Source organism: Phaenicophaeus curvirostris, chromosome 1 (genome assembly GCF_032191515.1).
Source record: "Phaenicophaeus curvirostris isolate KB17595 chromosome 1, BPBGC_Pcur_1.0, whole genome shotgun sequence".
Lineage (NCBI taxonomy): Eukaryota > Metazoa > Chordata > Aves > Cuculiformes > Cuculidae > Phaenicophaeus > Phaenicophaeus curvirostris.
Window position 1 is genome coordinate 32,493,994 of NC_091392.1, and position 23,725 is coordinate 32,517,718.

Sequence of the window (23,725 nt, forward strand, 5' to 3'; positions counted from 1 at the left end):
GACTTCTCTGACTGTTTTCCCCTGGTGTGTGCAGAGAGCATGTGTGGTGGGTACTCCACAGTACAGCCAAAATCACAATGTGGAGGGCACTGAGTGTTAACAAAGCATCCATATAACAGACCACTTACTTAAATGTTTGTGGGGTTTTTTTTCTGTCTTGCGCAGCTGCATAGCATGATACACTTGAAATTGCCAGTAACATCTTTTCCTTTGCAAATCTTAATTATGTACGTTGCTGAACGCTAGTGTATGCATAGACAAGATAAGGTACAGCACAGGAGCAAATTGCCCAAATTTATGGTATACAACATTAATACAGAACTTTGAGGCACATATTAAAATCTCTTAAGAGGAAAACATCTTGCAATTTATTGTAACTTGAGTAGTAAACATCTGAATGTGGTTTTATACAGGTAACAGTTAGGGCTTGCTGCAGGTGTATTTCAAACACCTCTAAATAAAAATGAATGTTTTACAAACCCACCAACCCAATGTTTTCTTCAAAACAATAATAAATGTATGACTATGAAAACAGTGACATATCTTTTTTTTCCAAAAATTATTTACCACAGGGTAACATTTTTATAACTACAGGAAAAAAAATGTACATAAATACATATATTCTTATATATAGCAAATCACAGTTTCCCGCACTGAACTTTTATCAAATACATAAGTACTGAACAATACTGGATAGGGTGCTTTGCCACACCTTCTGGTCTCCTTAAATTCCCTTAAGAATGGAAGACAAGTTTCTATGGAGGATACAACTTGTTCAGTGATGCAAGCTTTAACAAGAATTAAAAAAAGTAAAGAAAACATAAATCCTCCACAGTAGAAGTGCCTGACATTTCCAGCACAAGCTTCTTTAACAACAAAGTGTGAGTGCTCAACTGTTCTTCAAGCACAGCCCCCCAGGACGTGGCCTGTGCCAAGGGCTTTATTCTGTGCAACAGCTGCCACCTGCTAAAGGTGATGAATATGGGCAACAAATCTGATGCTCGGCTTTGTCTATTGACTTGTCAAAGGTGTCCTCTTTCTGATAGACGGGTTTGTAGGAATTAATCACTTTTCAGATCCCTACAGAAACTGTACCCTTTCTTTTGGAGCTGGGCAGCCACTTCCATGAGCTTCAGATAGAAAAGAAGGCACTAGCTGATTTTCAGGCCATTACCTTTCCAGGGCTTTTGGCACTGTGTTATTAGCAAGATGGGAGAGGTTGAAAAAGGTAACACCATGCTATTTTTTTAGGACTATGTACACAGTTACTCTGTTTTTGGAAACAGAAAACATCCACACCACGCATTTCATTTCACCTGTCCAAAATAATAGACTCAGGTTCCTAATGCATAAATAACGATCCTTAGTGAAAAGGATGATGTAGACTCCATCGGGTTCTAGTGACCTTACCAGAAACTGTCTTCAAAATACTGCAGTTACCAGCCAGGAATAGCAGTCCCATTTAGGTGCCCTTTGGAGCACACAATACAAATATTCACGGTATAAAAAACCAACTCGGTTGTCTCCACAGGTTAGTGATGTCTGGAACTTGGGGGATTGTAAATCCAGTCCATTACAATAAGAGTCATACTTACAAACATGAAGATTATGCCAATTATGAGAAAAATTAGAGCCTGCAATTGGAAAATGAAATGGTATTAATAAAGCAAGTCTCACCAGAATTGCATTTATGTATGTTTGGTTCATTCTCTATGGTCCCAGTAATGTCAAACAGAGCTACATAATCAGAGCGAGTCCTGTTACTAGAAGACTAGTCTTGAAAAAAACCCACTTTGTTATTGTAAATAATAATACAAAATATAACAGAGTAAGAGTTTTTTTCTTTAAAGCTGATCAGTTTTCAATGGCTGATCATTGTCTCTGATATCAAGAACAGCTTCAGAGTTAATCCTTTTCACTCTTATTAAACAGATAAGCCCATCTCACTTTTCTGAAGACAGATCTGTATATATTCAAGTGATTCTGATGCTTTCATTATCCCTTTGCTTTAGCGGGGCTTTTGTTGGCTGTAATCTGTCCACACTTAAGAATCTTGCAACAGAAAGGTGAATATTGTGCGTGATGTCAGTGCAGGGTATAAAATTCTATATGTGCCAAAGACACAGAAAAATGACGAATGAACAGAGAGACATGAAAAAATATTCACAACTTCTCCCTAATAATAACAGGTCCAAAAATCACCCTCAGAAATCATCTTATGGTAACAAGTCTTTTCTTTTATACCTGCAGTATGTGTTGGTTGAACTTCCTCTCCTGTATTTTTCATGAGCAGGTATATAGTTGTACATATGTACATCTATTCACAATGTGTGCCTGAACATACATTTCAAAATTTTTCTTGGTAAATTTTCAAGGGACAATTCCTATGTGATACTGTTAAATGTGCAGATAGCTATTGATGTTCAAGATGAAAGGTACTGCTGCGGCTCTTCAGCATGATGTAAATGATGGACCTTCATATATGTCTCCTGTAGATGTGTGCATCTGTCTCAGTGTGGAACTCCCTATTACTTAATTATCTTTGCAGTACAATGCAAAGTCTTGACCTCAAATCTTCCTGTTAAATCACAGCTGAATTTCCAGTGTGAACCAACAGATCCTTATACACTGTAGAAATATTATTTGTGCAATTGCAAGTGTCAACTAGAGCTTTAATTGGATTAAATAAATGTCCTTTTCTAGTGATTTAAGACTAGAACGAGTCCAGAGAATGAGTCCAGAGAAGAGCAACAAAGCTGGTGAGGGGGCTGGAGAGCAGGTCATACGAGGAGCGGCTGAGAGAGCTGGGGTTGTTTAGCCTGGAGAAGAGGAGGCTGAGGGGAGACCTCATTGCTCTCTACAACTACCTGAAAGGAGGTTGTGAAGAGGAGAGTGCTGGCCTCTTCTCCCAAGTGACAGGGGACAGGACAAGAGGAAATGGCCTCAAGCTCCACCAGGGGAGATTTAGGCTGGACATTAGGAAAAAATTCTTCACAGAAAGGGTCATTGGGCACTGGAACAGGCTGCCCAGGGAGGTGGTTGAGTCACCTTCCCTGGAGGTGTTTAAGGCACGGGTGGACGAGGTGCTAAGGGGCATGGTTTAGTGTTTGATAGGAATGGTTGGACTCGATGATCCGGTGGGTCTCTTCCAACCTGGTTATTCTATGATTCTATGATTCTATGATTCTATGACATGCTTTAACCTAGACGCTTGCTATATCAGTACCAATAGGATGCTAAAGTCTTTGGCTTGTGAAGCTTGGCTGCCCACACTAGGGTGAATTGTATTGCCTGACTTGTATTTTGAGTGTGACACTACCATTTATGAGCAACTTGTGGGTTTTGCAAGTCAAAGGGCTTCGTTTTACAATTGCTGCCAGCTCCCTTACCCCAATCTTCTGGGGAGACCTCAGGGGCTCCTTCTTTACAAGCCGCAGGTAGAAGGCACCAGGAAGGATGAAAATTAGCATTGTAGCAGAAGAGGCACCTGGAAGAGAAAGCAGAGCTGAGTGCCATGTCATATGACATGTAAGCAGCATAGTACACCTGCAAAAGACAGCGTGTTTGGAGGCAGCAGCTCTGCCAAGCCTGGCTTGCTTTATAGACAGCACTCATGCAGAGCTGTAGATGTCCAAACACCCATTTGAGTGCTCAGGGTTCAAACGGGCACTCATTACTGGGAGGATTTATTCAAACTTGTGTGGCTGCCTGCGATTCAGATGTCTGTATGTGAACTAGTCAAGCGAGGACAAACAGGCACTCCCAGGGTGTGATGACCCCAGAAACCAGGTGTCAAAAAGAGGGTGGATGAACTGCACCCAAGGAAGTGCCTGCTCTTCTTCTGCTTTCCTGGCAGAGCCCAGCGTGCTGACCCAGATGTAAAAGTAAAGGAGGAGCAAACTGGCTGCCTCTGTGGAGTACAACATTTGAAAAAGGCAGAAACACCATGGAGGTATCTTTCTCAAGAGGAAGTCATCTGCATCCCCTAGTCCTCAAGCAGCTCAGACCATGGAGGCTCTTCAAGGACCTCATGGTCAGAGGCCAAAACTGCCCAAAAGGAAGTAGTATGGGGAGAATATGAATGTCAAGGGAAATGTGCCACTTTTCGCCTTTTTTCTGGCATCAGAGGTTGGAATTCAATGCATTTTGTCCATGCTTGAAAACCAAAGGTGATTTCCCTCTCCTCCACATGCACTAGATACCCTATTTGTCAAAATGGGAATTCCTTACCAGGTTTTATACTGGCTTTACTGGGTTTCTTGTGCCTCATGCCAACTAGCAAGAAATGTAGGTAGCATTTAGCTTTGTCTTTCAGTTGTTTGGGAATTTCTATTTTCCTTTTAATGTGTTTATATTACTCTATTCTAAGACCTGAACTGAAAGTGACATTCAGTCCATGAATGTAAATATGTTGTGGAAAGGATCAACAGAGTAAACAAAAAGTATTTATAAAACCTACCAATAAATCCGAAGATGTCTTTAATAGTTGGGACAAAAATTACAAGCAGGTTATTAAAAGCAAGAATTACTGCTGCAATCAGGAAATGTCTTATCCAGCTGAACGGCCTTTTGGGAAACAGCAATGCACTGATAGATGAACGGATCTGTAAGAAGAAAACCAGCAGAGAAAGCAAAACAACAATGAAATTATCTTTGCTTTTCACTTTTTAAAAAAATCCTTGTTAGTTTATTTTGCTGTGAGAAATTCTGACTGAAGAAATGTGTTTTCAGTCTTTGATTACCTCAATGTAATCTCACTCTGATGTATGTTTTTGAGGACTGGGTTCACAGTTAAATGCAGAAAATCAAATATTTGCAGTGTAGAAGAAAGCAAAGTAAATAGGGTGTAAAATCAGGGGCATGAAATCTGTTCAACTGAAAGATGCTAATATCAGCAAAAAAAGACCCAGCCCAAGAACACCCCACTACGGATACTAATCAGCAGGCAAAAAATGCATGGGTGAAATATGAGTTACTGTATCCCTGAACCTGATCCCACTGAAAATCCCACAGGAGTTCTGTCATTTATTTTTGTGAGGGAAAGAGGGAGCTGTTATTTTACCTCCATTATATACACACTTATTGATAGACGCATATATATATCTCAAAATAAAAGCATATTTTTCAATGCCACTTGGAAATTATTATCCTAAAAGCTCTTGCAGAGGATCCTTTTTTCTCTGCTGACTTTCTCATACAACACAGAGAGAGGGTTTTTTTTGCTTTTTCATCAGCAAAGCCAGTAAGTAGGAGAAAGGTCAACGGCAAATCCCTTTGGTGACAGGAGATGGTGTTACTCTGCAGTGCTGTGATTAACGTAAAAGATTTGGAAAGTAGAAGTTGAACGAAAATGTTTTTACACTGAAAAAAAGCTCAAAACCCACTTCTGTTTGGTTGTTCTAAAATAACAGACAATTGTTCCTGGATGAGTTTGGCAAATCAATAAATGTATAGGGTTCTGTTAGACTCGGGACCCATAACTTGAAAACACAGCATGAATTTTGCCTTTTATGTTTTTCAGGTTGATTCCTTAAAAAGAAGCTATTAACCTTAAGTTTTACAGTGACTTTTACATTGATCTGTATTTAAGGTTTTTTTAGCCATGTGATGATATATTATTTAAATTATTTGCATATTTTTATTCAGTAGAATAAAGTGACTACTTTAAGAAAATACACATGTAGTAGTTCATAACAAAGTAGTTGCTACAACTATACTGCTCATTTGGAGTAATCGGATCTGCTGAGCAGGCTGTCCTGATGGGCCATATAACATTGTTTGATAACAACATATTAAATTGTTTGCTTGCAGGCAAATGATATTTTCTCCGGAGTTCTTTTAATAGAGCAATTAGTGCTATGGTATGTAACTGCTAAGCCTTTGCGCACTATTCAGATATAAAAATGATGATACAGGAAGCTAAAAATGCAAAACGCTACATCTATCTGACAGAGAGAAGCTTTTGCAATGCCCTTAACAAGTTTTTCCACAGAGAGTGATCAGTTAGTTAAGATTAATTTAAGCATTTAGTCAGTGATTTAAACATGTCAACGGTTTAAACATGACATTTGAGGCAGAGTACCAGAGTGCTCTAAACTAGATGGACTGATTACGCTGGGTGCTTTATACCAGAACATTTTGTATACAACCTTGAATGGTGATCCCTGCTCTTAGATATTTGTCAGCAAACATGGCAATAGTACTTACACAGAGCTCGTGTTTGCATCCAGGACGACAAAGCAACAGGACCTCAGGATTACGGCTCTCATCAGTCAGGAACACTATGTTGTGATACAGAATGCGTGCTGCTGGGCTTGGATGAGCCATACAAATTGTGCACCAGCCTTCCAAATCTTACTGATAAGGATCAACTATTTTCTCCCTTGCTGCACAGCAGCTCAGGGAAGGCATAACAGACAGTCCTGTACAGTCAGGAACCTGGAGATCTGCTTTTCAGATGGGGACTGATGCCTCTGAGAAGGGTCAGTCCCTCTACAGAGCCATTGGTTTAGCTTAGTCTTTCTGTCCCTGCTACTGGGGATATTCCGTTTTCCCCTGTGAGCAGCACCTAGAAGATCCAGACTTTGCTCAGACATCAGTCTATGTGGCTGGATCTTGACTGCCTCTGTTTTTCTGGCACTTAGCTTCCTCCCCTGTCCACAGACCTGAGCATGTAAGATGTTCATAGGGCCTCTGTGTCTCACCTGGCAGCCAAGCCAGGCAGTTCTGCACAGCGTGTGGCCTGAACTGCGTGTGTCTTTCACAAGTTTGAATGAGTAGGTACATATGTCTGTATTAGGAAATCTCTTAAGTGGTTTCAGTACATCCCCAAGTCTTCAGTACTTACACTGCTGCTCTGTCAAATATAGTACAGAGACATGCAAAGAGAGACAGGACAGTTGTTCTTGATTTATTTCTGATTTATTTTTAAAGATGAATTCACGTCAGTCTTTCAAAGTTTGCAGCCCTCACTACCTAAAGTTCTTGCTCTGGGCAAACTGCATGTGAGAAAACAGCCCCTCTGAAGTTAAAAATCAGGCTGACTTCTTCAATGTTAAAGTCTGCCTATGTTAAGTATATACAGTCAGTGTGTAGGGTCTAGCCTCAAATGCACATCCAGCAACTCAGTTACTTACAGGGAAAAGGACGATGGGCACAGTCAGGGTTACGGCCACCAGCACTGCCAAGCGAACAGACAACAAGAGCGTGTCGAATGTGTACACTCTGGTGTATGTATGGAGTAGTTCATCTTCAACTTCTCCTACGAAAAAGAAATAGAAAAGCTTTAAATCCCTAAAGAAATATCTGCAGATGCAAAAGGATCTTTATACTGCATAGTTTAACTAGGGTCCAGCCGCTGTCATCGGATACATGTTATGGGCTATGCATGGAAGAGGAATTTTCCCAGCATGACTGGTACAAGTCCATCATTCAGAGACGATGAGGGTAACACAGCTCTGAGATGATGTTTCTTACTCCAGTATCTCAAATGACTTTCTTAAAGTCATTAGGTGAATGTGGAACCTGATGTAAAAATGATATCTCTGCTACTAAACAGGAAACAGCTTGCTGAAATGGGAACAGATCCCTAGACCTCCACCCAGGTGTCTCAGCCCTCAGACAGAGCCCTCTTGCCTCAGTGACAGAGAACAGATTGTGCTGTGTCATTCACTTCTCTGCTGTAACAGAGGAACTAACAAGGTAAAAAGACGTAATGTTTGCATAAAATTGTGTGCTATGGGGCTATTTTGTTTACTTACTGGTTAGTGGACCTCATCCATAAATTTTTTTTTTACACTACAATGATTTGACTCTGTTTTTTTTTGGCAAGATGAAGCTGAATTAGTTGCATCAGAGCCAGGGTGGGGAGCACTTAATAGTGTGAAACTGTTGAGCACTAGAGTAATTTTAGTACAATCCCTCTTGGGCCTTTGTCAAGAGTCAAGTTTACAGCAGCTTGTTGTCTGAGTTCGCAAAACCAAGGGATACACAACTGGTTCCCCTAGTAGGTGCCACTGAGTCTCATGGGTGAAGAACTTACGGCCTGAAAGCTGGATACATCCCACTGTTTATTCAGAAGGTAACACACTATGTTTGACTAATGTTTACACCTGTATTCAAGCCCACAAGAACTGATATGAACACTTGAGTCTTGGTGTGATAGAACCATCTCACTTGCTTTAAAATGAGAGGTAAAACTACAGAGAATAGGACTTAAACCTACCGTAGAAGGTGAGGTATCCAAAGAGGGCAGCCAGAAGGTACATGATAAGCATGCCAGTGATGGAAATATTTGAGACATTCTGCATGCGCTTTCGGGAGCGACTGAAGTAGAAGAGAAAGAAAGTAACAGCGCTATTCTTTTAAAGCCTCTATTTGTACAACAACTATTCCAAAGAGTGATATCAATCCCCTTACTTACTAGGAAGTTCATAGCGACTACATTGGTTTTACAGAGCTTTTTACTTGAAGCTTTGCACCTATCTGCAGAACAGCACAGACTTATGAAGGTGTGTTAAAACTCCATTTCTATTTCTTAATTAGTGATGACATGTAAGTGTGGCATATCGTTTTGGTATCATTATTTACATACTATCAATCTCAAATGGTATATTTTAAATAAAAAATGGAGTGGCTAAAATTACAGGGCTGGTAGTAACAACAGACAAGAGCTTTCAGTCAGCTCTCCATGAGCACACTAGTATATCTACATATGGCTGTTCTGCAGGTTCAAGAGCCTCCTGTGGTTCGAATCCTTTTTTAAAGAAATACTTTGGTTAAAGATTTGGTGTAAGAAAATCTTCAGTTTATAGGACCTGGAAGCATGTTACCAAATCATCTGAGAATTTTTATTTCTTTAGAGGTTAAAGCTGCTGAAATAGGAACCAATGGGTCTTGGCCTCCTTAAGTTTTGCAGCACAATTTCCTGTAATATAATGCTTCAAAGGTATTTTCATAGCCTTTCCTGACTGTCGACTCTGCGCTGAGTTTACAAAGTATATTTGATTTTTGATATTTGATAAGAAAAATAGGCTTGGTGAAGAGCCTATGTAAGACACCCAAACCAAAGACATCCCAAGAAATCTTAAGACTAAGCAGCAGCTGACCCAGACACAGAACTCATTAGGATGTAATTAGAAGCTAGAATCATATGTTTCAGTGCGACCAAACTCCCCCGTATATTTCATGTCATTCAAAGAACTGTCCAGATTCCTCCTTTCCTAAGTAAATATTGATCGATGTGGCTATCTGAACAGTGATTCTCTGTCATCAGTATTAGGTCAAAGCAAGCCAGTATGTCTTTACTATGGGAAACAATAAATCATTAGCAGGTGGGTGTCTACACACCAGCAATCAAGGCAGAACATGTAGAAAGTGATATCTAGCTACGTTTAACTGGAAGTATGGGACAAAATTTAAGAACCTTACTCTTTCAGTTCACTGTATATTGGTAGCACTTCAGGGTGGCATACGAATGCAAATGCCAGGATGGGTATTGCATAGGCAGTCTGTAAAATAAAGCTCCCATTAGTAAGAATGGTCACGGCTGTACCTCTGACTTTTGGCAGGCAGCAGTTTAGCTGTTGTATGAATGGCTTAAGACAAATTCTATGTATTCTCTCTTACCCGTGAGTTGAACACGAAGTATTTTGGCTGACACATGTCACTAGTATCACTATGTGCTTCATATTCTACACCACTTCTGAGGGAGGTATCTTTTGGCTCCTCAAGGCCAGGCAAGTGCCCAGCTGTGTTGTCCATCATGAAATTCACACCAGAACTGAAAGACTCATTTGACAATGTGACCAGGTGCATTGGCACTGTGTTGTTGGTGGCTGTCCAGTTTTCAGCTCCGTGGTCCATGACGGGGAGAGGACAAGGTATTTGGGATTTCTTGAAGATTACCTACAAAAGAGTAGACAATGACATCAGAAGAGTAGCACCATAGGAGATTACACTGACATCCATGATATGTCAACAGAAATATAAATAGCGACACAGAAGAGAGAGAGGAAAGAGAGGGAGCAAGAAGCCAAGTGCTACCACTTCTGCTTCTCCTGTGACTATTTGTTGTTATTATGCCTCTGCTGTTGTCTTTTTTTCTTATTATTTCTCAAGAGTTGATTTTTGGGCTAATCTCCTTTATTCCAGCTTTGTTCAGCAGTAGGCTTTTTGATCTGATTCACTTGGAGACGGTATTCTAACATCCACATTAAACTGCCATGGTAAGAAATACAACAGTATCACACAGCTTACAGGCTCTGTATTTGCTTAGAGACAATACCCAAACAGCCACCTACCACACTGACAAAGAAAACCATACAGGTCAGCGAAAACCCACTTGTATAACCAAGATAACCTGTGCAGCAAGAAAAAAAAATACAGTTCAGCTACATGTAAGTTCACAGTCCTAGTATAAATAAGAAATGAGGTTAAATGGGTTATTAATCTTACCTAAACTCTTCAGAAGCGAGAGAGGAAGAATAACTCCAACTGTTACTAGAATGACAAGATAGTTCCCATTTAGGTACCATTCTCTAAAAAGGAGGAATAAAAATTAACAATCATTATTATTAAAATCAAAGTCAATTTTTTTTCATCTGAGATTCAGGTTAGGCAAAAGTACCTACCCAGAACTCTCCTCAAGTTTCATAAATGCTCTGATCACTTCAGGAAGTTCATATTTAATTATAAAGAGGTAGCTTGACATTGCTGAAAAAAACAAACACACACCTGTTCAGCAAAACTGATGTAGTCCCAGCAAAAATAATTTGCATTAAAAGACATTATTGCTGCATGAAAAACATAGTGTTTTGGGAAACTAGCCTTTGCTAAAATAGAGAATTTTTTTTGTTCAAATAACTATGGCTAAATAGATGGTATATTCTCTTGATATTGTTGCGAGCAAGATCTGACTGACATGTAGCTTCAGTGTTAGTGTACAATACAGTTATTAATGAATTAACAACATGCTCAGATCACTATTCTGATGAAACTTATGCTCTCAACTTTTCCTTTTGCTTTTCTGTAAATGTTAGTTTTAGAATGGATGCTGTTTATCCACTTTCTGTAGTAACTTTAGTTGTGACTGCCTCCAAATCTCTTCATCTACCTTATTCCTTCTAGTTTCAACTCCTTTCTTCTAATACTCTACTCCATATATGAAAAAAAAAATCTCTAGGTGTCAAAATTCCTGATGGGAGGGTGATCCGCTATACATCTCATGTAAATGTTCTGCCAGAAGACATGCTTTTTTTTCAGTTCTTTTACACTGGCCTCAGAGAGATCTCTGGAGACATATGTATCAGTCTAGACAAGAAGTTGAAAACCAGTGGACCAGAGGAACATCTATTCCTCTTTAACTGGAAGGCATACTTCCTTCCAGAATTCAACCACATTTGGTATCCAGGCTTGAGGAAGAAAAGGAAGTCCATGGAATGGGATCTTTTATGAAAAAAATCAAAAAGTCTCTTGCAGCAGAGAGATGTGAACCACCTCTGTCTGGGTAGCAAAGATGTCAATGGAGATTTGCAGAACGTACCAAGTTCTAAAAGATCACAAAACAATCTACATATATTTAATTGACCAGTGATGCATTTAATTCATATTTCTGTCCTTAAGAAATTTGGAAAACAGTACAAACTCCCCAAAGCTTTCAGATATGGTGTTCTCCATCCTCCTAAAATACTTCTCTCAGGGTAGTAAAAGGAAATACACTTTGTTGCATGGAGGTACATTCCTACCCCTACTGTTTATATCAGTTAATAAAGAGCTTCCTGTTCTGAGAGAATGGAGGTTATTTGATACGTATTTCACAGGAAGTATCTTTGTGAACTAATACATTTAACAGTCATTCTTAAACATCCAGAATCTTAGTGAGATCACAACCCCACTGTCATGTCAAGCAGAGAATGAATTTAAGCAAAGAGTTGCTGGAATTCTTCGGTGTTCTCCAGAATTCAACTGTAAAATGAACTCCCTTCTTTCACTCTGGAGTGAGAAGCATGTGCTTTCCTTTTAGGTGTGATTTCTCTTTTTTTTTTTTTAAGTTGAAGCAGATGATGTCTACTCTGAGCTATAGTCAATGAAGGAAAATTGCTAGCTCTTTGGTCAGTCAGCCAAAGAGTTTAGAGATCATTGAAGTCTTTTCACTGGTCGTGGAGAGATCCCAGGCAAGTAGCTTTCACCAGACACAGCAGTTTCACATAGCTGAAACAAGGCAAGATGAATTCCTTGTGTCCTGCCTTATTACAGTATAGTGTGTACTGTACCTTGCTTGTCTCTGGTGCCTTTTAGCCAGACAGAGGGGAGAAAACATGTTCTGTAGAAAACCATTGGAAGTTAGATAACTTTTTTCCTAAAACCTTATGCCCCTTACCTCCAATGTTCTGCATTGTAACAGAAATGAAAACACCACATTTCCCAGGCCAGCCAAATGCCTTTTCTCCCAGTTTTTCATATATTAATGATCCTGAAAACAAAACAAAGAAAAAACATGGGCCACTGTATTTGACACACTTGATGGACTGTATTCCAAGGTAAGATATATGCATGCAGTAGGGACTTAAGGACTCTTAGTCAATCACAGCCTGTTTCTCATACCTCCTTCTTTTGATATCTTCAGTAAAAGGTGGACTGAGTAGAGTGATAATATTGCTACGCTGAGCAGCAGAACTCTGTAAGGCAAAGCAGAAATCAGAATCCCAAGCAGGACGTCAGAGACAGTTAATTTAAATGTACGCTTGTTAATTCTCATGAAGTTTAATGTGTAAATAATTTTCATCAAGTTTATACTTTGGACTTCCGTTGCTAAATGCAGAGATGAGTGTCAAGTGTAGCTTACTTGTAAGTGCAATTGCACCAGAATTGCTCCAGAAGCCTTTCAATGCTTGTTTAAGTGCAAATAGGCGCCAATTTTGTATTATTTCCCAAGGACAGAATCTTACATCTTAACAAGACCCTACTAAACTAAGCAGATTTCTATTCAAGAGTCAGATCTTTGGTCTCTTATCTGCTCTGACTTCTCATTTTAATTTCTATCCTTAGAGCTATTGAAAAAAAAAAAACCCTCAAATCATGATTGTGAAAACTTCACTGCCAGCTCCTGGCTAGTCACTACTTTTGATTTCTGCCATGTCATAGTGAAGTTGTGGAGTTTAACTTGAGAAGCTCTCTCCACAAAGTATATTAGAAGTCTTAAATAATGCCACAGCTTGGCATGGCAGTAGAAAAACCTGCTCTTGCAGGACTTGCAGCATACTCTTCTAGGCAGTCTGCTTGAAGGTACAGGTGTCTGAATATGTTAATTCTGATTACTTCCATGTGCCTTGCACACAACACTTGCATCCTATGTGATTTCAACTATCTGCCTCTTGTGAACTGCTGGTGAAAAATGTAGATTTGTATGACATTTCCAGGTCACTGCACCATGGGCAGCATTTCTTATTGCCATAACCATCTTGTCATCATCCTGCACAAGGGTTGGTGCAGAAGGGAATGCAATGATAACGTAACAGGGCTAGGAAATACAGAAGTGCATTACTCTATGACTGAACAGCAGGTTGTGCCCACACCTTCCACACCACTGAATATGTGGTTTGGTATAGATATGGGAGACCCTGATAGCCAAGTCCACAAATAAGCCACAGTCTGAGAGGGCACTTAGTCCCTGGGGCCAGGTGATGGCTACCAGACCATCACTTTTCTCTCAAGTTTATTTATCCAAGAGAAACAGACAACATTATAGACTTCATGTAAGCAGGGTTGTCTCTCATACTCTGTGTTCATGCGATATGGTAAGAGGAGATCATGTCTGAGGTTGCCATGTATCCTGCATGACCCTTTTTGATCACGCAGCTGCTATTCAGAGATGTGGTCTCCTTGTCCTGACACATGAGATGTGGTAAATGATCCTGATGACACTTGCTAGATCATGCCAGGCAGCAGAAGAGATGCTCTGTCGTGTGCTCCATGTCATTGCAAACCTCCTCCAAGGCAGAGAGGGATGCAATGGTAACATTTGGAGAGCTTCTGAATTTTAGGACCCCTCCTTCTGCCTTCACCCTGCAGAACATCTTCTGTCATAAGAGCACTTGGGCGACATAAGAGCAGCAAATCACAAAAATTTAGGTGATGCTTCTAGCATCACTTAAGTTACAATTAATGCCCAGCAGTTTCCATATAGTTTCTGGGATTTTTCTGTCCTACTAATGCTGATGTCACAGTCTGTGAAGACAGAGGAACCTTTAGCAAGTGGATGCATGCCTTGGGCGTAACAATATCCCCACATAGTTTTGTACTTTTAAATACAACTTCTTCCTCTACCAGAAGGAAGAATATTCTCATACAGAAAGTATGGAAATAGGACAGGAAAGAAAATGAGCTGCAGGGTGGAGATGTCCTTTGATTTTTGCTGCTTAAGAATCCATAAGGGTACTTTAGCATTACTCTTTGCTTTAGCATTGCCAATAGTTAATTTCATTAGGCTCATATCATATTTTTTCAGACACCTGTGTGAATGAACAGAGCCTTAAAAATAAAGATATTACAAGGGTAATGTTTTTCCCCCCATAGTAAGTCTTGATGTGTTGTAGTTTTCTTTCCGGTGGTGATTTATGGCCACATGAATGAGCACAAGTGCTCAGAGAAGGTTGGAGAAAAAGAAATCCTATGTTTTTCGGACTTGAATGAAGTCAAATTTAGAGCTGTCTTCCATCTTTGTATTTGCAAATACTATATCTAAACCAATTGAACAAAGGTGCTGGGAAGTATTTATCCAGGACAGCATTTGCATCTACAATTAATTTTCAGTTAAAAATTCTACTGGCAATACAGGAGGTGTTTCGTAGCAACTGGAAGCTACATGTTGCATTTCAAATACTGTTGCTGTCATAGTTACAAAATCTCGAGAAGAAAGAAGCTGTATAAAGATAGACATGTCACCTGATTTAAAGGCTTGTTAGATTTCAGTAACATAAAACAGTGGCCTATTGTTATACAGCACTGTTATGCTTTATTCCAGCTTCATGGAGGATTATAATTAAGGCTTCAGTTAAAATCAAAACCAGCTATTAAAAAAAGAACACTAACTTTTTATTGTACAGTCTCTCTCATTTTACAAGGTTAGGCATAGATTAAAAACTTCATAAGGCTGCCTCTTACTGTCTTCCAAGACTCATTTTAGGTAGATAACGTACAGCAGCCACACACCATCGCTGTCATCTGCACACATTGAGCATAATAGACTTGAGGGTGCAACATTAAATTGAAATAAATCTGTGCATTCCTTTGCGTTCAAAGCATGTTTCTATTTCAGATTTATTGAGAACACTCTTCTTCCATTTGTACATAGTGATTAGATTGTTGGTATGATGTAAATATATACTTTATGGGTGATTTATTCCCTTGTGGAATTCCAATAGTGAACCAGAAAGATTGTTGTTATTTTAGGACCAGTATACTGTTCTTCCCCTCTTTTTTTTTGACCACACAATATCAATTCGCAGTTGTATTCCTGATACAAAATAGGACTAAAATAAAAATAAAAATGGTTTGTCAACAGTGGACAGTTTCTTGTGGTGCAGCTAAAATGTTTTCATTACAGATGAGCTTATAAAACTTTTCAGTTATCCAAACAAGCTTAACATACCTCTCTAACCACATAAAGTTTAGCTCCAGCTCACTGCTTATATTTTATTTGCTTTTCTTTCTATATACTCACACAAAAAGGATAATTCCTGTGTTGGCCATGGCATAGGAGAGTCCTAAGATGCCGCTGCCCATAATGGCATTGCTGAGGTTGAATGAAGACATTCCAAAGGAAGCTCTGCCCCGGTGCTGTTGGAAGAAAGAAAGAAAAAACAATTAACTTGTATTTTACTAAGCACAACAGATTAATTATCCTCATTGCTGATTTTACCCGTCTGCTCCCTTGATTCTTAGAGGTGGAGACTTGTCAAGTTTCCTGAGCCAACAGGTGCTTGCTGCCTTGAGGACTCTCTTTTTCCCTCTAAAACCAGCTGTGCTGCTAGGGGTTTGCCTTTTCCCATTTTCCCCTTGTCTTTGTGGCAAGGGGAGTTACATCTCCAATAGGCAACTGATGTGACATAGCCACAACAGGTTGTGCTGGCCAGCCTCAATAAAAATTCATGCTGCTATCCAACAGATTTCCAAATTATTGATTCAAAAAAATGAAGAAGATTTTTTTAAAAAAATGATCCAACTTATTATTGAACTTTTCTCCAAATAGGATGTACTTCTTTCTTTGGGGAACTAAAAGTTGGCCTGGGGGAGGAAAGAATGAAGTATGTGTCTCAGGCTGTAAACATTTTCTAACAGTGCAGCAAATCCTTAAAAAGCAATAAAACTTACATATTCTTCATTATACTCTTCCAGTTTCTTTTTACCCAGATATCCATTTGTAAGGAACTTCTGACTTTCTGCATCATCACTAGAAAATGGACTGAACACGAAGTAAAATATGAAAATATTAGATAAAGGCTTATGACACACATTATGTTCAAGCAAAGCAATTTGCCAGGAGTGGAAACTTTACTTTGACATTGCAATGAATATTTAAAAGTCTTTCAGAAAGAACCCCTCTTTTCTCCTGTAAGGTTCTCATGTCCAATGATACGCTTAATAGCTCTTTGTTTTGCCTTGGAACCCAGTAATCTTCAGATTACATTTGATTGCAGATGCTGGAAAGTAACAATTTCTTATTGCCAGCAATGTACTAAAGCTAAGCACGTACTTCACATCCGAGCAACAATGTGCCTTGCAACTGCTCTGTGGGAGATACATGCTGGGGATTGAGCAAAATGAGAGCTGGGGGCTGACAGCTGGTTTTGAGATGTCTTTCTCAGGCCACCGAGGTGCTGATCCTATGGTGGACCCTGCTAGAGATGCCTGAGGGTGGGCTGTCCCTATGGAAGCACTGAGCTGCTGCTCTTCACATCTTGCCCTGGAAAGCATTCCCCTTCTTAGCTTGCTCAGGTTACACTGCCCTGACAGTGTATTCATTTACACGCACACAATCCAACTAGAGTGGTTGGAAATTGCCAGCAAAGTGGGTGCTCTGGGCTAGGAGACTGCAGAGGTCACTCCAGGTGGTGGCTGGCAAGGGGAACTTGGGCTGCCCCTGAGGTGCTGGGCTCACCGTCATCCCGGGTGCAGAGCAGAGAGGGTGAGTGCTGTGTGAGAAAATGCTAGCTAAACAATCATCACATTAATTTCAATGTATTAACTAGGAAATGGTTTGAGTCTCAGATACCATTAGTGAAGCTCGGTTTTTGATTACTCCTTTCCACCCATAACAGAACAGCCTTCCCATTTACTTGCTTACCTCCTAATTGCAGCCTTTTCTGAATCAACCAGCTCTGTGTAGTTGTCTTCAAGGCTTTCCCCACTGTTGCTCTGATCATCAAGCTCAATGTTGACTTTTTGCAGCTCCATGCGATCCATTAGAGTGATCAGCGCTTTCCAGAGCACACTCTCACTTCTTCAGGGTAAACAGCACTGCACAGCCTGCTTGTGAGTCCTCTCTACCATGCAGGACTGCCAGAACAGTCTGTTCTGCAAACACAACACAACAGAACTCATTAGAATTTCCCTCAAATTAGATAAACCAGTATGAATCATTGGGTTTTTGTTCGGCCTTTGCAATAGCATCAAGAGGGGAAACTGTTGCAGACTGGAAAAATTCTGGGTAAGCACAACGTCCCTTTATATGCCAGCGCTTGGCCATTCTGTCTCCCTTGAAATGGTAAAGAGTGAAGGGGCCAACAGATGCAGAGTGGATATCGAGCATCTTCCAGAATTACAAAGCCATCAGAAAATAATTTGAACTGCTGCTTTTGCATTTCTAGGGGATGGTGATGCAGAAATACTTGCATTTAGAAATGGAGTATATCAGTTTTTCCTACTCCTGCTTCAATACATGTGTGCTCCTGAGGGAAATGCTGAATAATTTGTTAGATTAATGTTGCCACAGATTTAAATGCTTTGAAGATTTGTCCCTTTCACTTGGATCCAACAGAGTTAAACATCTCTGCATGATCACCTTAATAAGTAGGAAGTGTATAATTCTGGTATAGCAGTTTCTATTTCTCAGTGTAGCTGTGTTTAATTCTTACTTGTCCGACAACCAGAAGCTCTGTATCACACAGGATTATTATGTGGATTTAAGACTGACTGTCTTTACTCTTGTCAGAAAAATTCCTGCCTTTTAAAAATAAGATGAATAAATGCTCAAGTTTCTGTTTCCATGTGGAACGGCGGAAGCTGCACAAACCAGTTACAAAGAGGACTTAGTCTCTGGGATTTCAGCAGTTTCATGCTACCGTCTCATCTGCAGACACATTTACATTCACTTGCCCATTCCCAGATTCAAGAGGAAAATGAGGTGTAAGAAATGTTGCAGTTTTACAGTATTTTCCCCTTCCCAAATAAATTCCTTGTTGAATTTGTATCTTCATTTCACAGCTGAGGGCACAAAGGGACACACCAGTGACGGGAGCACAGACCAGATAGCACATTGCTGGCTCACCTGGGGCCAGAATTGCAGACTTCTGGTATTTTTCCTGCCACCTTGCAATGAGACACACTGGCTGGATCCATTACATTTTTCATAAATATCACATACTAAGTGCAGACCAGCACTGCGTAATAACAATATCAGAAAACATGACAACAGATAATTTCGATGCATGGGCTTTTGTAACACTAACTGCGCAATTATTTAATAACCTTTTTTCTGGTTTTGCATTTACGAACGTATAAAACCTTGTATGATGACCAGACCTTCACTATCCTGTGATAGTGATCACACATTGTTTTTAAGAGAATCTACAAAAGTACTTGTGGTGGTAAAATGTTAGAGTGCATGTGCTTAAAATGTAAATGTAAACTTTAAATACCAATCCTAAAGGACAGAACTGACCCCGGGCCAGAAATTCAAGTCAGCCTTTTTGTTTCTTATGAAAAACGTACACCCAGACCAGACAACTCAAAAGGAAAAGCAACATCACAGTGCATTAAGAGATTTTCTACCAGAGAGAGCGGCTGTGTTTACTCCTTTCTGCTGCCATACGAGGAGTGTGCGTGAGAGGATGAGTGACTCGGGCATCAGGGCAGAGCCACCAGCACTCGCATTCCAGAGGCTGGGGGGTTCTGCCTGCTTGGGATATGAATAACTGGACAAAAAAATAATAAAAAAACCCCTGACAGAGCCCTCCCAGCTGTGGTTTCATTCACAGAACTGTCTTCAAATGCCCTGTCTCAGGAAGAGTCCTTCCAGTTCCTGATGTTTATTTTTAATCTATGGTGCAAAACTCAGGCAGACAAATCTGACTGCACTTAGCCATGTTCTCGTCAAGGATAAAATTTCTGCTGTGCACACTGCATAATATTTGTCCGAGAAACATCTTTTCTAGAAGTCGCAGCCCCAAAAATACAGATCTTCAAAGAATTGGGAAACAGAGGAAAAGTAAGCAAAAAATTTGCCAGGAGTTAAGTTACACAGAGATTAGGCGCTGAGGAGGAAAGTCTGTGCAGCACTGCAAACACAGTTTGGAAAGGGGAGCAAAAATTGACTGTAAATACACGTTGCAGCATAAGAATCATCTGGACATTGTCCTGTCAAACATTTACACAACTAATCTGATTTATGTGCGCCATCTCAAGAGTCTATGGTACTACTACATAAAGAAGTGATTTTCATTTTTTTTTGGTTTTGTTTTAAATCTATGAATTGCTAAAAATCTTCCAATGAAGCTGCAAAACCTCAGGTGGCAAAATTAAATCTGTCGAGACCCTGGTTTCTTGCAGTTGTCACTTTTTAGGAAACCATTGGAGGAGATCAAGGGATCTGCAAACTATGAGCTGAAAGCCAGTGGCATAGGTGTGGGCAGGATGAGATCCATGTAGCAGGCTTTATATCAGATTTGAGTCCGGCAAACAGCAGTAACTCTAATAACAGTTACAACCAATGGTGCTTTTGAACTTCAATGGAACTTTGCAGAACGGCTCCCGGGTGGAAATTGGTCTTCAGGTTCCTCACGCTGTGGGTTGTGAAGTGTTTGGGAGAATGTTGGAGTCTAGCGTACTGGTAGTATATGCCCTCTGTGAGCACATAGAAGGGGCAGAGCTGCTACTCCTTTTCCTTAGGAGATGTGAACCTCTTGGGTCACTGCTTGAAGCGTGAGATATTATTTAGAAAAAGGGATTGCGCTGGCTGGCACTGTTTCAAATATAATGCTGGATAGAGCTGCACATTGTGCCATGCCCCAAGCCAGGTCTGGTAGATGGGTACTCAGTTGCACCCCTGCAGGGGTTCGTGCTGGCTGGTCCACTCCTCCTGGGAGATGGCCAGGCACCGGGGCACTGCTGGCGTGACAGGGCACAGCCACCAAGGTCGGGCAGGGCTGGGTCCTGATAGAAGCTCATCATGTGATATTGGAGGAAAACCACCAAAGTTCATGTGCTACAGCTTTCTCCGGATTTAACACTTTCTGCTTCAGAGTTCGGAATTTGGTGCCTGAACCTTGTTTCAAGCACTCAGACCCATTATGACCTGTCCAGCTTCCTTTACCTACAGAGGAATTTTGTAAGTTTGGAAGTAAACAAAAAGCTCTCCACCTCTTTTTTCATTCCCTTTAGTTAAATTATTACATTTTCTGCTTATGTTTACATACAAGAAAAATCTTTTAGCTTTACATTGTTCCTTAAACTTGGCTTCAGTACGGTGATGGTTTTGCTGCCTCCTGTGGCATTTGGTTGAACAGAAAAGATTTTTCTTGAAGTACTATATTAAAATGGAAATACTGGTTGCAAAAGAGATTCAACTATTGTTAGAGGGAAATTGTTTATTCCTATAAAGCTATTTTTCTTTTCAAGTACAGAGTACTGTTCTCCATAATTTATTAAATAACGGTTTTCAGAAATTACTCAGAAAACTATGAAATTTTTGTTATCTGACTTCATGATGTTATTAATTTCTGTCCAGTCTGCAGTTCATACTTCAAGACAATGGACAACCATCGGGCAAAGAATACCAGGTCACAGACATGACTAACATTTTCATCAATTTTCCAGCATCAAGATTTGTAAGTTCCACCATGCCCTCTGATTTAGCAGTTTTTTGCCAAATTCTTGATCTTCGTGACAGCAAGTTTCTAATATTATTGTTTGTATAGCAATTTCAAAATGAAATAAGTGTTGTCACTGTAAGATAAACAATTAAAATGCAAAGCCTCCTTTTGCAAAATCATTTAGTTACAGAAACGTTAGACAAGAAATTAAGTCTTAAAAAAAAATTCTCAAAATTTAGCCAAGGACTGGAAAGGAAAGTAAACGTTCATGTCTAAATTGCCTGGTCAGTTTTAAACATCTTTTGCTTCTTTTCTGATTGCTTAGCTTTTGATTTGATGTACAAAAACAAAGGAGTAAACTTCATTGCTGAAGAAATACCAACAGCACTTGCTGAAATAATTACCTTGTCAGTAAATCTGAAGAAGCTCATCCTTCACAGGACACTTGCATTTAGAGATTACCTACATTTGTAATTCTCAGTTTATGAAGATGTGGCCAGTGTCTAAAATACCTTGATCAAACATTGTAAAGAAAAAAATTCTTAAGTTTACCTCTGAGTCAAGCAGGTTCTCTTGCTAAGCAGCATATATCTTCTAGGAGTTGCACCTGTAATGAAAAATTTGCTCATGTGCAACCTAGAGCAGTTGGACAGTGATTTAAAGACAAATGGGAGTGTATCAGATAAACCAATCAACAGCTGCCTCACCCCAACAACTCCCTTTGACAAACTTGCGTCAGCTCTTTTTTAAAAAAAGGGGAAAAAAAAGAAGAAAGGTAAATCAGTTTATTGGAGCACACTGAGGGCAAACATCTCAGTTACCAGAGCTATTTGCTCTCTGAGCTTAACACTATTACAAAATGCACATCTGCAGAACCCTATACCCAGACTGGATCATGCATTCGCTTGATAGTCTTGATTTTTGAATGATGCATGCACACTAAACTTGCAGTGGCACAATAGTAATACATCTGGAAAACAGAACCTGGGAGAAATAACTAAGGACTCCCCCATTGCTCTTATCTCTGTCACTACAGAGGTATATCTTGCAATTGCAGTGAGGTGTGCACAGCAGGACTTGGTCGGAAGTGTATGCTTTCAAACAGGCTGGTTGACCCGTGCCTTAGTTTCCTGGTTGAAATATTTACTGCAATTGCATTTGTAGAGGTATACGTCAAGTAACAAATGTCAATCATTTAATGGCAATGTAGACCTGTGGAAAAGTATTTCATTACCTGTGATGTGCCTGAAATGATGTAGAATTTGCAACCTTTTATCCAATTACATAATGACCATACTTAAAAAAACCTAACAACTCTCCAGCCCTCCTTCCCAGGAAGGCTTTGTGATTAAAGCCCTCAGACTGGCCTGACTGTGAAGGCAGTAAGGCAAGTGAGGGGATGTAATTTTTAATTCTTAGAGTTTCCTGCGGAGCACTTCAGACCGCTTTAGCTCAGGCTGGGTGACAACCTGTGGGAACCCAACCCACTCTGCCATGAGCAGCGTTTTTGCCTGCTTCCTAGCTGCGCTGGCTGTGGTGTGCCATTTCATGGTTCCCCTCTCAAAAAAAATCCTGATTCCAGTATAGATTCAGACAAATAGTTTAACAAAAAATAAGCTCTATTTTCCCAGGTTCTGCATTCCCATGAAAATGCAACCAATCGTAAGGGCCATCTCACCATTTAATGCCAAAAGTAGTACAGTCCAAAGACTGAGAGGTGCAAGGTTCAGAGCTAGAGGTCCTATCTCGCTTAAAACCTGCCACATAGTCAGAAAACTAAATGAGCTTTTGGGCTTAGACTGGTTGAAGACACTTTGAGTCTGAAAGCTGCTTGTATTTTTCATTGCATCGGCTGGTCTAATAAGGGAAACAGACTTTCCCTCTAAATCGTACAATACAGCATAGGTGCTCTAAATGAATTAAAGCAGTTCTCAGATGCAGTTTGGCACCAAACTGTTCTTTGCCATTGCGAGGGTGAGAGGAGCAGAGCTGCAGGAGGTGCTGGGGAAGGCAATCCTGCTCTGTTTGTGCCTGTTTGCTTTGCACACTTGACAGGGCGTTGTGTGTAAGCAGTTTCCTCTTTGTGCTGTTGTTCATGTGGATGCCTCATGTAACAACAGGGGAGAGAAAAACATTTCTTTAAACAAATGAAAATAAGATTGCAAACCATAAAGCAAACAGCGGGGAGATTTCAGGACAGATGTACTAACAAATCATCAACAGCTGTGAAAATGACTTCTGATATATTTTTTGAACCTGATTAAGAAAATAATAATCAGGGTTCATTTCTTTTTCATATACCAGAGATATCAATGTCTATGTCTGACACCCACTGAGCCGAAGCAGTGTGTCACAATTCTCTCCAAAGCCACATGAGTGCTTGGGTGGATCTTTCCTCTGCATAAAGGGGTGGAGATGTCAGGACCCATGGTGCTCAGCTGTGCCCCTGCCCCAGCACTTGATGGCCCAAAGGTGCCAGACAGTTTAAGGTGTACGGACAGGTGGGCCCAGCAGAAACTGTCAACATGCTTGTAGGCAATTTTTTCTGCAGAGGAGGAGCCAGCTGTATTAACACAGGATTTCCTCACATCGTCAGTTCTTTCTGTCTATCCCTAATTAGAAAAGCACTACTTAAC

The 23,725-nt window shown here is 40.2% G+C and overlaps 1 protein-coding gene across 2 annotated transcripts in view; it reads right to left on the minus strand.

The window, feature by feature from the left end:
* Nucleotides 1-1,495: 1,495 nt before the first annotated feature.
* SLC38A4 (solute carrier family 38 member 4) overlaps nucleotides 1,496-23,725 on the minus strand; it is a 33,748-nt gene continuing 11,518 nt past the window's right edge. Inside the window, exons 2-17 of one of the 2 annotated variants that reach the window (XM_069852105.1) lie at nucleotides 21,642-21,696; nucleotides 17,345-17,574; nucleotides 16,372-16,462; nucleotides 15,722-15,837; nucleotides 12,604-12,677; nucleotides 12,380-12,472; nucleotides 10,632-10,713; nucleotides 10,456-10,538; nucleotides 10,302-10,360; nucleotides 9,628-9,906; nucleotides 9,430-9,509; nucleotides 8,225-8,325; nucleotides 7,137-7,261; nucleotides 4,460-4,604; nucleotides 3,390-3,487; nucleotides 1,496-1,634 (exon numbers count right to left, since the gene is read on the minus strand). In XM_069852105.1, coding sequence (XP_069708206.1) covers nucleotides 1,533-1,634; nucleotides 3,390-3,487; nucleotides 4,460-4,604; nucleotides 7,137-7,261; nucleotides 8,225-8,325; nucleotides 9,430-9,509; nucleotides 9,628-9,906; nucleotides 10,302-10,360; nucleotides 10,456-10,538; nucleotides 10,632-10,713; nucleotides 12,380-12,472; nucleotides 12,604-12,677; nucleotides 15,722-15,837; nucleotides 16,372-16,462; nucleotides 17,345-17,463 — 1,647 coding nt within the window. In that variant the 5' untranslated portion in view covers nucleotides 17,464-17,574; nucleotides 21,642-21,696 and the 3' untranslated portion in view covers nucleotides 1,496-1,532. Of the gene's footprint in view, nucleotides 1,635-3,389; nucleotides 3,488-3,707; nucleotides 4,048-4,459; nucleotides 4,605-7,136; nucleotides 7,262-8,224; nucleotides 8,326-9,429; nucleotides 9,510-9,627; nucleotides 9,907-10,301; nucleotides 10,361-10,455; nucleotides 10,539-10,631; nucleotides 10,714-12,379; nucleotides 12,473-12,603; nucleotides 12,678-15,721; nucleotides 15,838-16,371; nucleotides 16,463-17,344; nucleotides 17,575-21,641; nucleotides 21,782-23,725 lie in introns of those variants that run through there. The other variant, XM_069852114.1, reaches the window with a different exon arrangement.